A 14,056-nucleotide genomic window follows, 5' to 3' on the forward strand; every position below is an offset into this window, starting at 1 on the left:
TTTTAACCTCCTGTTTATCCTTCTCCCCTTCTTCTTTGTCCTAAATCTGCCAGGTCCTAAATCCTGACTCTTCTCCAAGTTCAAGGTATATTTACAAGCCTGGAACTAGAGCTCCTCTCTTTGAATGATGGGTGTACCCCAAAACTAAAAGTTCTTGCTCCCTTCCTGGTGTGTCATAACCGTCTCCAGGAACTAAAATCTACAACCTTGTAATTGTTTGCCCTTTTCTCACCTTCTTATTAATTTTTCCAAAGTAGCTGTTCCAAACTCTTTCCATTCTTAAATGTGTCCCCACTACAGGGCACACTGCACATGTGATTATTTGATAAAGTATTTTAAATTATTGCTACTGTCTGTTACACTAGACTACCTTGCTAGTTCTGTGAGGTGGTGACTTCATCTGGTTTACTCATACCATATCCCCAAAACCTAGCACGTGGAGGCAGACCACCTACGCCCCAAATTTATAAAGAAGGTCAAGGCTGTTCGACTTGCTGTTCACCTTCGATACATCCCTTCCCTGACCATCTCTCTCTATCTGTATCCACCCCTCTTTCTTTATCCCTCCTTTTGATTTTAAGGAAGACAAGTTCCTCCACTCCTTAATCCCTCTCCTTCTCTAGAATTTGCCTTTTCTAGATAACTATTTTTTGCATCTTTACTCTCTCTCTTCCTTTGCTCTTTCCCTGCAAACATATCTGGAAATTTCTTGCTTCGGCATCAGATGGACCTGGTAGGGAAACTTGGCTCTTCCTGCCAGCTGCGCGCCTGGGAAATTTCTCCAACTTCTGTAAGCTTTTGTTTCTTCCTGTGGAAAATGAGAGTGATACTATCTACGGATCAGCATTGTGAAAATAAATTGAGCTGGTGTCTGTAAAATTCCCAGGAGAAAGCATGGCATATGGTAAATTAATAAAAAACCTCCCTGCCCCAGATCCTAAATAAATCAATAAAACTAAAGCCCTGCTCCCCCTTGGTCCTACACCCCCTCCAGCTGAGATGGGATAGGAACTCCTTTTTCATGCACCTTGACTAGAAAATTCCCTGCATTCACATGCAGCCTCGCCTCTTCCCCTCCATCATCATTCTGTTCTGTCTTCCTAGGGCCAACATTTTATCAATTAAACACTTTCCTTTAACGTCAACTGCTGCTCCACAGGTCTTTTCTGACTAGATCAACATGTAAGCATACTCGAGGCTGTCTTACAAAAAAGGAAGGAAGGAAGGAAGGAAGGAAGGAAGGAAGGAAGGAAGGAAGGAAGGAAGGGAAAGAAAGAAAGAAAGAAAGAAAGAAAGAAAGAAAGAAAGAAAGAAAGAAAGAAAGAAAGAAAGAAAGAAAAAGAAATCCAAATCCAAACAACCCAAAAGAATAAAACAACCCTCTTTCCTCACCTGCAACTTCCTTCCAGCTGTGCTGTCTGATCTTTTTCCTCCCTTTTTGCAAGAGACACCTGAATGAACTCTTTCTACTTCCTCCCCTCTAACCCTCCACTGCATTTACCACAGTGTGGCTACGGCCCGCATCCTACCACTAAGCCTGTTCCTGCTGGGGGTTGCCGAATCTTGTCACTGACTAATGACCACTTCTCACGCTGTGTCTTGCGGGACCTGTGAGTGGCACTGGAACATGGCGGCCACTTCCTTCACCTTGAAATATTCGCTCCCCTGGCCTTTCTGAGTGCCGTGGCATCTGTCTCCCTCTCTGGCTTTTCCGTAGGCCTCTTGGTGTATGTTTATCCTATAAGTAGGCTCAGCAATTTCTAGCCTTGTTCTTCTTGTTATTCATAAATACCTGTCTTCCTGCTCGTCATTGAGTTTCTGGTTCCTTAAACAAAGTTTCTGCATTCTAGGCCTTTGCTCACGTGGTTCCCCCTCCCTGCAATGCTCTTCCCTGTCTTCCCTTCCTGCTTCCACTTCACTTCCTTCCCCGGCTTCGCAGCCCTGCTCAGGAGCTTCCTCCTCCCGCAAGTCCTCCCCTTCCGCTTCCGGTCCAGCTCAGGTGCCCCTCGGGGCACTTCCGCGACAACCTCCGCTCCCCCATCATGTCGCTAATCACATATACCATGATTACGTAATTATGTTTTTATGTTTTCTTGCCTCAAATTGCCCTTTCACTGCAAGTTCTGTGAGAATAATTGTGCCTAGCAGAATGCCTGGGCCGCGTGATGGGTGAATGAATGAAAGAGTGAACAGAGAATGGCAGGCAGTATTGCTGCGTCGGATTGGGAGTTGGCACCCCTGATATGTTTGTAATGCTGCATGTTTATACTCGTGCGCACTCAGTCAAGCCACTTCTCTAAGCATCTGTTTTCTACAAAATGGGAGAAGTAAAGCAATGTCGCTCAGATTGTTTCGCAGGTGTTATCTCTTTAATCACACGAAGACCCAACAAAGCTGGGACTTAGATGAAAAGAGATAATGCCTGGACCCGATGCAGCGTGAGGCCAGTTTCCTTAGCTGGGTGACTTCACCTATACCACTGAGGGAGGCAGAAAGGTGATTTTCTTTCTTTATCTGGAAGTAGATTCAGCTTGCTCACAAGCACCTGTTTTTGCTTGATGAAAAGCAAAACAAAATCTAACACAAACAACAAACAAATTCTCCCATTCAAGGAATTAAATCTCTGCTGGTTTAGAAACAGCAGGCTCTTCAAGTGACTCTTCTAAGTCAGCGGTCCCCAACCTTTTTGGCACCAGGGACTGGTACTCCCATGAGAATCAAATGCCCGATGATCTGAGGTGATGCTAGTGCTGGGGAGCGGCTGCAAATACAGGTGAAGCTTCACTCGCTAACCTGCTGATAACCTCCTGCTGTGCAGCCCGGTTCCTAACAGGCCACTGACTGATACTGGTCTGCAGCCCAGGGGTGGGGACTCCTGCTCTAAGTCACTTTGCATTTTCTCTTTTAGATAAATGCACAGTGCCTTGGGTCCTCCCACCCCTCTTTCCTTTACACCCCCTGACTACAGGAAAGGCAGCAAGGGAGGGCCTCTGGCTTGTAGTCCTCAGGTCCTTCCTGTGTCCACTGATAGTATCCATGGCTCTTGTCACGTGTGGACTGGCCACCACTCAGGGGCCACCTTGCTGAACCGGCCACCTCCCCCAACCTCTCATCGAATGCATAGGTCATCAATGAATGTTATGTCCAGGTGGTAACCCTGCTCATCTTACTCTGTTTGGAGGCTTTGTTTGGCGATATGCGTGATTAATACAAATGAAATGGTGGATTAATTATTAAGTCATTTAGTACCAAGTTATAATTAATCTTAATTAAAACATATAATTTGGTAGGCAAGATCTTTTAAAATAAATTATTGATGGAATTAACCATCAAAATATGGGGCCTCGAAGGTGTTTTAAAAGAGCCTGGGAATTGCACCCATGTGCGAGAATGGTGTTTTGAGCTGCATTTCAGTAGGTGTTTACTTTTAGACATTATTCTGGTCCTAGTGGAGAATTTGCCCTGAGGAATTCACACCTTTCTCTAGTTTGTCTTATAACAGACTAGATTGTTTTCAGGGTGGTTGGCTTGAATTATGCATTACTTCAGTCTAATTAGAAACACAGACTCACCAAGGGACAGCCAACTCTGCATTAGGGGCCAGGCGGTGACCACTGAAGGCTGATTAGAAGTGACCAGGCCTTCCCATACTCATTATTACTGTGGTTTCCTAAACATTTCTCCTTCCTATCACTGCGATCCTTGGAGGAGAAGCAGGGCTTACCTCTGAGACCACCTGTGTGTCCAAGAAAAAAGTCCCGAGGAGGATATGGAGGAGCACTCGGAGCTGGACCGTCAGGGCTCCTTTCCCGCGACGACTCCCTTCCTCTCTTTCTTCTGCAGTTCCTGAGCTTAAGCTTCTTCCTATCTCTCTTCTTCCCCACCTCCCTCCACATCCACAGATGGGGTGGCTGCATTCCGCGCCTTCTTGAAGACGGAGTTCAGCGAGGAGAACCTGGAATTCTGGTTGGCCTGCGAGGAGTTCAAGAAGACCAGGTCAACTGCAAAACTGGTCTCCAAGGCTCATAGGATCTTTGAGGAGTTTGTGGATGTGCAGGCTCCGAGGGAGGTGTGTTGGCGGTGGCGGGCGTCTTGCCCCACCCTTACCCTTGGCTCCCGGCTCACATCTCCCTCCTGGTGGGGGTTTGAGCCAGGCTCCATGGGGACTTGCTTCTGAACTGAGCCTCCCTGCTCTGGCGGCTCTTGATGAAAAAGGGATTGTTTGAAGAGGCAGAGCCAAAGGCCGGTACAAAAAGAGCTCTATTAGGAGTGTTTTAGCTGTCTGTCCATTGAACAGATGCCTGCGGGAGCTCTGTTTCTATAGAGATCCTGCAAGGGTACACACCACCGAATCCACGTTAGTTTCCTAGTGGGAGGCGACATGGCTTAACGGAACGAGCACCCACTTTGGACTCTTGTTCCAGTCTCGGCTCTACCACTTACCAGCTGTGTGATCTTGGTCAAGTTACTCGACTTCTCCGAATCACATTTTCCCGGATGTAGAAGGGTATAACATTACCCTTCAAGACTACTCTGAGTATTAGGGATAAAGCACCTATGGAATATTTGTCACTGCTTATTAATGAATAATTATTATCATTTACATTATTTTATGATAACTTATACTTACTTATGATAAGAAAATACATTTTTATGTACCGCTGTTCTGAGATATAAAACAAAAATCTTACTTGGGACGGTTTCACAGAAGAAAAGTATCGGCTATAAAATATTGGCTATCTGCGAGTTTAGGTGCATTTCATACCTAGAACTCTTCAATGATGCTTTGACTTAGGCCACAGGAGGTCTTTGGCCAGCAGCCAGGGCGCTGTGGGCTTCTTTTAACGCTGCTTGGAGCATAGATGTGCATTCTAACCACAGCGTCTCGCCCGGAGCATTTGTTTTCTTAGTATTTAAGAAAGGGCAAGAAGGCAAGCTAGCTTCAGGGCACCTGTGTTAATACCTGTTTCGAGTTTAACTCCTTAATTGACATCGTAAAGGCCTCTGGATTAAGAGTTAAGTGAATTGGAGTTTTGCCTTGGCGCTGTTACTAACTTTCCATATTACTTCAGAGCAGCTTTCTAGTATCTTTTTTCTTCACTGTCCTTGCCTATAAATTGGGATGAGGAATATCTGGTCTTCAGACCTCATGGGATTCTTTCTAAGATCGAAAGGGAATACCTCCATGAAAGCAGTTTGAAAAGCAACAATAACCATACATATACAAGATGCTGTCACTGGTTATTACATAGCTAGGACCAGCCGCCAGGCACCTTGGCCCTTGAGAGCCTGTGACCATGCTCTCTGTTTGTGTCTCCAGGTGAACATAGACTTCCAGACTCGAGAAGCCACGAGGAAGAACATGCAAGAGCCATCCCTGACCTGCTTCGACCAAGCCCAGGGGAAAGTACACAGCCTCATGGAGAAAGACTCTTACCCCAGGTTCCTGAGGTCCAAAATGTACTTAGATTTGCTGTCGCAAAGCCAGAGGAGGCTCAGTTAGACCTCAGATGGGGACTCTGGGAGATCACCGGCTTTCCCCTCCCCTCGCGACCAAGACCATCTTCTAATGTGAAATGTCATAGGTGTTCAAAAGCAGTGGTGATTAGGTTGGGAGGCCAGGGGCGAGGAGGGGATGAAGGGCCGTTCTGAGGCATGACCCAGCCACCAGAGCTGGGACTCTGCTCCATTTGCCCATGTTTGTGTTTTGGTTAGTGGTAGCACCTGGGTACTGACACCCTTCTCTGGGTCAGCAACTCGTCCTCCATAATGCCTTGGGCCCTCTCCACTGAGAAGGCAGATTCTAGGCCGGGCTAATCTGTAAATAATGCCAACGAAATTCCTACCCCTTCCATACCTTCCTCAGCCAGAATTCCTGACTCTCTAACATCCCATTCCCCTGGCTCACATTTGTGATATGCTATCACAGTGTCATGGCCAGTTCTGGGTGCTGGGACCTCCCAGTTTAGGAGAGAGGTCTCTGTGGAATCCTGGGTTTCTAGCGCTGTCATTGACGGGTGGCCCCTAGGAGAAGGGGCAGACTCCATGGAGTTGGCTGTTTCTTCCATTTTCGTAGGACCAGTGTGAAGAGCTGTGCTCACTGCCCTCCTTAGTCTAAGAAATTCACAAGCCCCCCCACACACACACACACACAACCACCACCACCCTTGCAAGGCCCTTCCAGAACGGGTCTTGGGAGATGTCCTCCACAACTCCTGAAGTGGAGCTTCTATTAAGAAAGATACGACTTGCAAATCTTCCTCAATTCTACCAAGGAGTTTCCCAGAAATCGAATGACCAAGACACGTAGCATCAGTAGACTTGTGCGATGGGGCACCATATAATCTTTCTGCCGCTTAATGTAGTCTCTGCCCATGCTTCCCTGTGGCATCTTACACCACCGATCTCTTACGAGTGATGGACAAAGGGAGGTGCATTCCCATAGCATGGACGGCTCTTACGGTGCCTGATACTTTCCCTGTCTCTCTCCGTCCCCCCTTCCATGCAGGTCATGTAATTATGATGGGGGAGAATGGGAACTTAGGCCATAACTCTCTTTCCAGCTTGCTTACTGGGATCATGCTTTCTTAGAGAGGTCCTTCTCACGAGGGCCGCCTAGGCTATTCTGCAGCTTCCTTCTTGATCTCTGACCTTTTGGGATTGGACTTGAGGCTAAGAAGATCACTGTGCACATCTGGTTGTGGAGAGACGTCCTTACCCTGGGGCTGCTCTTGAAAATGTGTCAGGAAACTTTTCTTGGAGAATGAGTGAGGTGCATGGAACCTACTCGAATTGCCCAGGAAAACGCTGGTTTTGGCACAAGACTGCAATGCCAAGGAGAGGAATCCTCAGCAAAGAGACCAGAAAGTGGAAGAGGACCCTGGCAAAGGCTGGTGTCCACAGAGAGCGTGGTGGAGGAAATATTATTGGCATAATTGATAGCCGATGGGTTTGGATTCACGACCGATCTTCAAAACTTCCAGTTGACTAAACGGAACAGCACCTGATCAAGCATAAACTCGGCGCAAGCGACCGAGACCCGGGCCGAGGCATTCCCCTCTTTGTGAGGCGATGGGCCTTTTTAGGTATGCGGGCGTTCAGGTGTTTGCATTCCTGTCCAGTAACTTTGTGAGTCTCTTCCTTCCTTGGCTACAGCGTGACAAGGCCAAGAAGGGTCTCGAGTCTCACCTGTGTTGGGTTCGCTGCCCTGCCACGGCACGTCGTGTATATGAGTCAGGGTTGGGTGTCTGTATGAACCACCAAGGAGAAAGAGAGCGCGCGCCTCCTAGCTCTGACGCTGAAGAGACGCATGGAATTTCACGTTCGAGAACTCGGGAGCCTCCAGTGGGTATCCCCAGTCAGATCAAGTAGTCTTCCCCTGCTCCTACTGATAAAAATCCATCCTTAGCTAAAGCTGCCAGAGTTAATTTAATGATCAAATTCTCGAACAGGGTATTTTAAACACTGTTTACATATGAAATGTGCATCTGCTGCCAACTCTGCTGTCGAGTACGAGGTGCGTATCAATTGGAACAGCACGGATTTATGGAAATACGAGACGTCCTGAGAGGGGCCTTTTCACCGCTTCCACGCTCCCGGGAAGAAAAGTCCGAACGAGTGTCGTGCGATGGCCTCATGTGGGGCCTAGAGTTCTTGCCAGTTCTCGGTGCGATGAAGGCTGCAGATGGTGGTGTCGTGGCGCCTGATGACTTCCTCCCAGACAGGAAGGTGTGAAGGACCAAGCTTGGGTATCCTGCATTTGGCCGCTAAGCGAGGGTATGTGGGCGTGTGTCCATGTGTAGAGGCATGTGATAGCCATGTTTATGGTACTCCCATGGAGTGTGTGTCTCTGCGTGTGTGTGTGTGTGTGTGTGTGTGACAACTGTGAGCATTAGACTAGTAACCACCGAGACGATCTTCCCGCGGGGTGGAGCTGTCTTCACACCTTTACGTCCTGCTTCCCACGAAAGGCACAGAGAGCTCTCCGCTCTCGCGCCGACTTTCAGGCACTTTGGTCCATGCCAATCCAGATTTTGGTCTGTGACAAAACAAAGAGAAATGTTTACAACATCTAGAGCAATATCCGCGCATACCTCATCCCCGACCTTGCCCCTCCCCCAGTCCTGCCCGCTCTCCCCTGTCCCCGCCCACAAGCGCTGTCGCCCCGCGGGGCGGCCTGCGCAGGCGCCACTTCTTCCATGTGCCGTCCGTCTGCCTCTGCTCCTCCTGCCGCTCCTGCTGTGGACTGCCTGCTGGGCTTGAGGCTTCTTCTTGCTCCACGCCCGGGCAGTAGGCCAGGCAGAGCTGTGACCTTGAGGACTCTTCTCCATCTGTGTGGCCTTTCAGCCCCACGTGAGCGTTAAGTCGTTTGGGGGCTGGGGTGGGATTTCCTGTTGCCCTCAGCAAACCAAATCGAACACCTTCAGTGACAACCCGTGCACAGCCCCGGGCACCTCCGGGGCGGGAAAGGGTCCTCTGAGCAGTATTGATTATTAAACTTGAGCATCTGGGACTCCCCCACCCCCACTCCGGAAAGCCTGTTCGAGTGCCAGTTCCCAAGTTCCCCACCCAGAGATGCCAATCCCACGGGCCCGGGGTGGATCCCAGAAGTCTGCATTTTTAAGAGGCTCCTGGGGGTGTCATGGACCATACTTTGAACAAAGACTGTCTAAGACCGTGGTCTAAGGCGGTGGCAGTCGTTGTCTGCCTTGACTGCTCATTACAACCACCTAGGGAGCTTTAATGACCCCAACGTCCAGGTCTCACCCCAGAACAGCTTGAGTTTGGGACCCGAGGATTCGCTCCATGGGTGACTCTAATGTGCAGGACGAAGTTATGGGTCTGAGGCGTCAGGAGAAACGTGGCTGAGTGAAAAGCACTGACATCTGGGCCCAGACGGCTGGAACGCGCCCAGCGCCAGCAAGCGCCGGGGCTGGGATCCTGCCGGCCCTGAATTCGGCGGCAGGGGCGGCCGCCTCTCTGCCCCTTCGGTCTGGCTTGCTGCTTGGAGATAGGGATGTCACGTGTTTCTGCCCCAGCCACGTGCGGTGTTGGGCAGCAGGCGTGCCGGCGGTAGGGGCTGAGAGGGTCTTGACTGAGAGAGGTGTTGCCACGCCTCCCCGACTGGGTCACCGTGCTTCCTCCGAGAGGGGCTCCCGGGCCCTCCCCACCATTTGTTTGTTTTCACGCACTCTTGTGTTCGGCTCTTTTGTGTTAGGCTGTGTCTCTGTCCCCAAGGCCACGAGACATGGAAGTTGGAACTCGGGTAGTGGGTGAAGGTGTCTGACCGTAACAATAGCGGTACCACAATAACTTCCAAATTCCTCAGAGGAGGGCGTCGCAGCCTGGGGATAGTGCGCTCTTAGGGGCTTTCTCTTCCAAGGTCACCGTGGGTTTCGGTGCCTGCTCTAAGCCCTGACCATTCCCTCTCTGTTCTCGGGCGGGACGGGCAGCTGGACAGCTCCTAGTTGACTTTACTCTCTAGTGCTCTCCCCAGAACTTGCTGCTCTGGATCAGCTGAAGCTGTGACGGGGTGCCCTGCCCGGGCCGCGGGCTTCCGGCTTCAGGGTGCAAACCCTGGGGCATCTCCTATGCAGGGAGGGTGTCCGGGTCCTCCAGGCCCCGGGCTGTGCGGAAAGGGCTTGAACCCACTGTGCTGAGAGCTTGGGGAGGGTGAGACTGGGGAAGACTGAAGAGGAAAGAGCAGGAGGGAATGATGAGCAGCGAGCGTGGGGTCTGCTCCTCCACGAACCAGAAGGGAGAGGCGATGGGAGGCGTGGTCAGAGGCAGGATGGTCTCCCACCTGTGAGAGTGCCAGACCCCTCCTGACCCTGTCCGTGCCCACCTGCAAGCAAGGCAGGGGAACTATGACGTTCTACCCGAGGCTGTCCTTCATGGTCCTTCAGTCTTTAAACCCGTGTCCCTCTGGGTTAGAAGCAAGAGATGCGTCAGAGTCACACCCGTGATCGAGAGCCTGTGCCACTGTGCCTCTCGGCCTGAGACTGTGGAGGAAGAACCCAAGAGCAGAGATGTCTTCCTGTCCCCGGGGCCTCTCAGGACTCCTGAAGATGCTGTGGCCCAAATGCAGATGGCAGGATGGGGCCACTGGCTCTCCCAGGTTCGGGAGCCGGGTGCTGTCAGTAAACTGTTCCCTTTTTGATTTCGACCCCCTTTTGCCCCTTCTGCCCCCTGCCCTCTACCAGGTACAGAAAAGGTGGCTGGTCTTGGCGCGCTCTCCAACCGCGGTAGCGTTAGCCGAGTCGCGCGACGTGCACGACAGAGTCGTAGCAGCTCATCTGCCATAGAAACCGCTTGGCCGATGGAGTCCTCACTGAGTTGTTTCATTAATGTGCAAAGTGGAATAATGTCATTCACCTTGACTATAAACAAGGCTGTGAGACATAATAAACAGAACCTGAACACGCCACCCTCTGCTCTCTGCCCACATTTCTGGCCGGCTGACTCTTTATGAGCAAACGCTTCACATGACACATGGGCTTCCTTGCGGGCGGGGGGTGGTGGGGCACACAGCCTCACCCGGCAGCGGCTGGCACGGGGCCGGCCACCAGGAAAAGCAAGTGGCCCTGGTGTGGGCGGAAATGGGGTGGGCATGGTTTGGGATGAATGTGTGGGTGGAGAGTGACTTTGGGGTATGAGAGAGGCTTTGAAACTGTAAAGTGCTACACAAATACGAGGTGGTATTTTTATGAGTACCACCTACTGCTGGAAAATGCAGGGAGAGGAAAGGCGGAGGGAAGGTTTGCATGTTGATTCCGCCGGGGCTTCCTGAGAGTGGAGTGCTGGTCTCACTAATGCCTGAACTCACTTTACACCCTCAGCGTGTCCCTGACAAGTGCGCGTTTCTCGTTGAATCGTTGAGTATCTCTAGTGATCGGGTCCCGGGGACGGGACAGGAGAAGAAGGAGGGGTAGCATCTGCTTGCGAAAGCTCATTAAGATAGAGATATACACAATCTTAATAACCCAGATAATTAGAACACACCAGAGGAAGTCTGTCTTTAAAGGAAAGCTGACATTGCTTCTGAGGCGAATGCTTTAGTATAAATGAAAAAGCTCTTTGTAATGGAAATGATCACCCCCAAATTCTAGTTTTGTGGACTGGGCAAGGCACTGTGGCGACCTGGGCTGCTGCAGAGGGGAGACACGCCACTGGGGAGGGGCTGTGGTTGGTTCCTCTCTTTCCAGCTTTACCCCGGGGGTTCTGGCTCCTCTGGGCCAAGAAGAGCAGGGAAGGAGGAGCCGTGAGGGAGGAGGGGATTCCTACGGGATGCACACGCCTCCTGGGACAGGCCTCGGGCTCTCTGGGCCTGGGAGGAGGCCCAGTCTCCGGGGATTCCTTCCTCCTTCCAGCTCTCCCAGCAAGGAGGAATGCTTTCTCACGCTGGCTGGTGTCTGGCTCCTTCCTAGGTAGCACCCCAGCTTCTCTCTGCTATGGTCTGTTTGCCCCGCCAAGGTGCCCCTTGGACAGCTCCTGGGATGCCAGTCTCTTTGTCTCACGAGGCCCGTAGCTGGCCCCGCGGAAGCATTTGGGCCTTATTTGCCCAGAGAATTAATTTCCAGGCAGCAGCTGCTCTGCCTGAGCTCTGCAGACGGAGCCCCAGGCCAGCCCACCGCTCACGTTTTTCATTTTCCAGGCTGGAATTAGACACCAGTCTACCGGGTCCCCACGCATCAGGGGGCGCATGTCGGGCTCTCCAAGGGACCACCATACCTGCTCTCCCTGGAAGCGAGGGGAGAGGCAGGCACCCCAGCCCTTCCCCTTCCGCTGGGGTGGAACTTAACAGCCACTAACAGCTCTCTCCACAAACCGCCCCGCATTTTCCTCAACCCCTGAACTTTTCCTCTGTGGAACAGGCTTCAGGTCCCTCTCACTGGTTCTCTGCTTCCTCTCTGCAGTGTTTGCTTGGTCTGGAACCCCTTGGTACCTGAGCTCTATCCCCTGGGCCTTGACAGAAGCCTCTTAGAGATAGAAAACACTTGATTGACATTATGGGGGACACTTCATTAATGTAGTAAATGTAGGAAAACCCAGCAAAGTTCCTCGTGGTCCTGTTATCTACATCAACAAAGCGAGAGCCATGTCAGAGGGAGACAAAAGTGAGTTCATCGTGATAACCCCCTCCTGTGGGAACATTTTCGTTGGGGTCTGCCCTAGTCCCTGTCCAGTAGGTACAGACCAAGCTCTCTTGAAGGCTGGAGGGAGAAGGCGGGGTTTGTCACGGGTGCCGCCTCCCCGTCCGGGCCTCATTCCACAGCACGGAGGGGAGTCTGAGCCCACCTCCTCACGTCACAGTGGCTGCACGTCCAGCCGCGGAGACGGAAAGCCGCAAGCCTCAGAGAACCGCCTTCGACCGGGGTTTCATTGGCACCTTCTTTATTACTTGGCCTCCGAGGCTGGGAGTGTCGAGTCTGAAGTCCAGCTTTAACTCTTAGAGGTTGTGTGATCCTAGGACAAGTGATCTCCCTGTTAGACTAAAATAATAACAGAGCCGACCGCTTGGGGGCTTTTGTGAACATGAAGTCAACATGGAAGACACGTGGCATGACCGAGGACGCGGCAAGCGCACAGTGTGTGGGGCTGGTACCTTCTCGCACACCGAGATCTCCGGGATTCAAGCCGGCACCTCCGTTCTTGGGTGAAGGCAAATGCCGAGACAGGACGAAGGTCTCTTCTTACCCTGCTAAACCATAAACTCCAAGGGCAGAGACTAGTGTCCATCTAGCTCCCTGCTCTAGCCCCTAAAAATTTATTAAAAGAACATTATAAAGGAGGCACTTGGGTTGGATGGAGATGGAGGCAAGAACACCTTGAAGAAATTACCTCTTACAGGAACGTAGCGCTTCGCGGCCCTTCACAAGGGACCGGGAGACAGATCTCAGATGCCGAAGGACTCACCAAGCGAGTGGCGAAGACGGTGAGGGGCCGCTCCCTCGGAAGTGGCAACTCGGAAAGGAAAGACTCGGGAGACAGGAACTTCGCAGAGCAATTCAGAAGCTCCTTCGGCTGGTGGCGGGCCGGCCACTCTGCAGGGCAGTGTACTGGTTTGCTAGGGCCTCCGCAGCAGCAAACGTCACACCCTGGGGGCAGGGGGGAAGGCGCCTACACCACAGACATTTATTTTCTCGCAGTTCCGGAGGCTGGAAGCCCAAGATCCAGGTGGAGTCGAGCTTCGTTTCTTCTGAGGCCTCTCTCCTCGGCGGCGTGCAGATGGCCGGCCACCTCCACCCTGCACTGTCGCGTGGTCTCCCCTCCGTGCCCGCGCCTTCGGCGGTGTCTGTCCGTCTTCTGATGAGGACTCCAGTGGGGTTGACTGAGGGCCCGCCCTAACCGCCTCGTTTTAACTTAGTCGCCTCTCTAAAGGCCTGTCTCCGAATACAGTCACATCCTGAGGTACCAGGGGTTAGGAGTTCCACGTATGAACCTCAGGAGGGTGCAGGACACAATTCAACCCGTTTCAACAGGTAGATGCTGTTATCTTACTATCTCCATTTACAGATGGAGAAACTGAAGCTTTCCCACAGCCGAGGTCATACCCCCTGCGATGAGCCCTGGTGCTGTAAATCTACATCTGCTGCTTTCGCCCCCTGCTGTGAGGGAGCCCAGCAGGGAGGGAGCGAGTGCTGGGGCTACGCTGCTGGGGGTGCATTTTCACAGCGATGCAGGCGAAGGAGAGGGGAGGGGAGGGGGAAGTGTGGGTCGATTTCCTGCCTTTTGCTCTCTCAGAAAATCTGGGCTCCTTGAGAAGTTAGTTGGAGGTCTGGTGGAAAATGATCGTGGCTGAAAGACACACTGCAAAGCCTGCTGGAAGAAATTGGATTAGCCAATTATCTGCCCGAGATGCTCCCCAGCCATGGTGTTGTGGGTTTGTTTTGTGTCCGCCCTGCCCTGACCTGGGACTCGCTCTCCACTAGGACGATCGGTCCGACCAGTTCTCTGCCTTCTCTCACAGCACGGCTCAGCCATCACCCTCTGAGCCTGTCGTTTTTCCTGGGGAGGCTGAGTCGTGGCCTCCTCCCCCAACCCGGTCCTCGTCACC

The 14,056-nt window shown here is 51.8% G+C and overlaps 1 protein-coding gene across 3 annotated transcripts in view; it reads left to right on the plus strand.

Moving 5' to 3' along the window:
* Window positions 1-10,426, plus strand: part of RGS8 (regulator of G protein signaling 8) — a 53,239-nt gene extending 42,813 nt beyond the window's left edge. For all 3 annotated transcript variants that reach the window (XM_016145561.2, XM_016145559.2, XM_016145560.2), the window contains 2 exons: window positions 3,903-4,069; window positions 5,321-10,426. In XM_016145561.2, the coding sequence (XP_016001047.1) occupies window positions 3,903-4,069; window positions 5,321-5,503 (350 nt within the window). In that variant the 3' untranslated portion in view covers window positions 5,504-10,426. The remainder of the gene's footprint in view (window positions 1-3,902; window positions 4,070-5,320) is intronic.
* The last annotated feature ends 3,630 nt before the right edge of the window (window positions 10,427-14,056 follow it).

Source organism: Rousettus aegyptiacus, unplaced genomic scaffold (genome assembly GCF_014176215.1).
Source record: "Rousettus aegyptiacus isolate mRouAeg1 unplaced genomic scaffold, mRouAeg1.p scaffold_m13_p_17, whole genome shotgun sequence".
In the NCBI taxonomy this organism is placed as follows: Eukaryota; Metazoa; Chordata; class Mammalia; order Chiroptera; family Pteropodidae; genus Rousettus; species Rousettus aegyptiacus.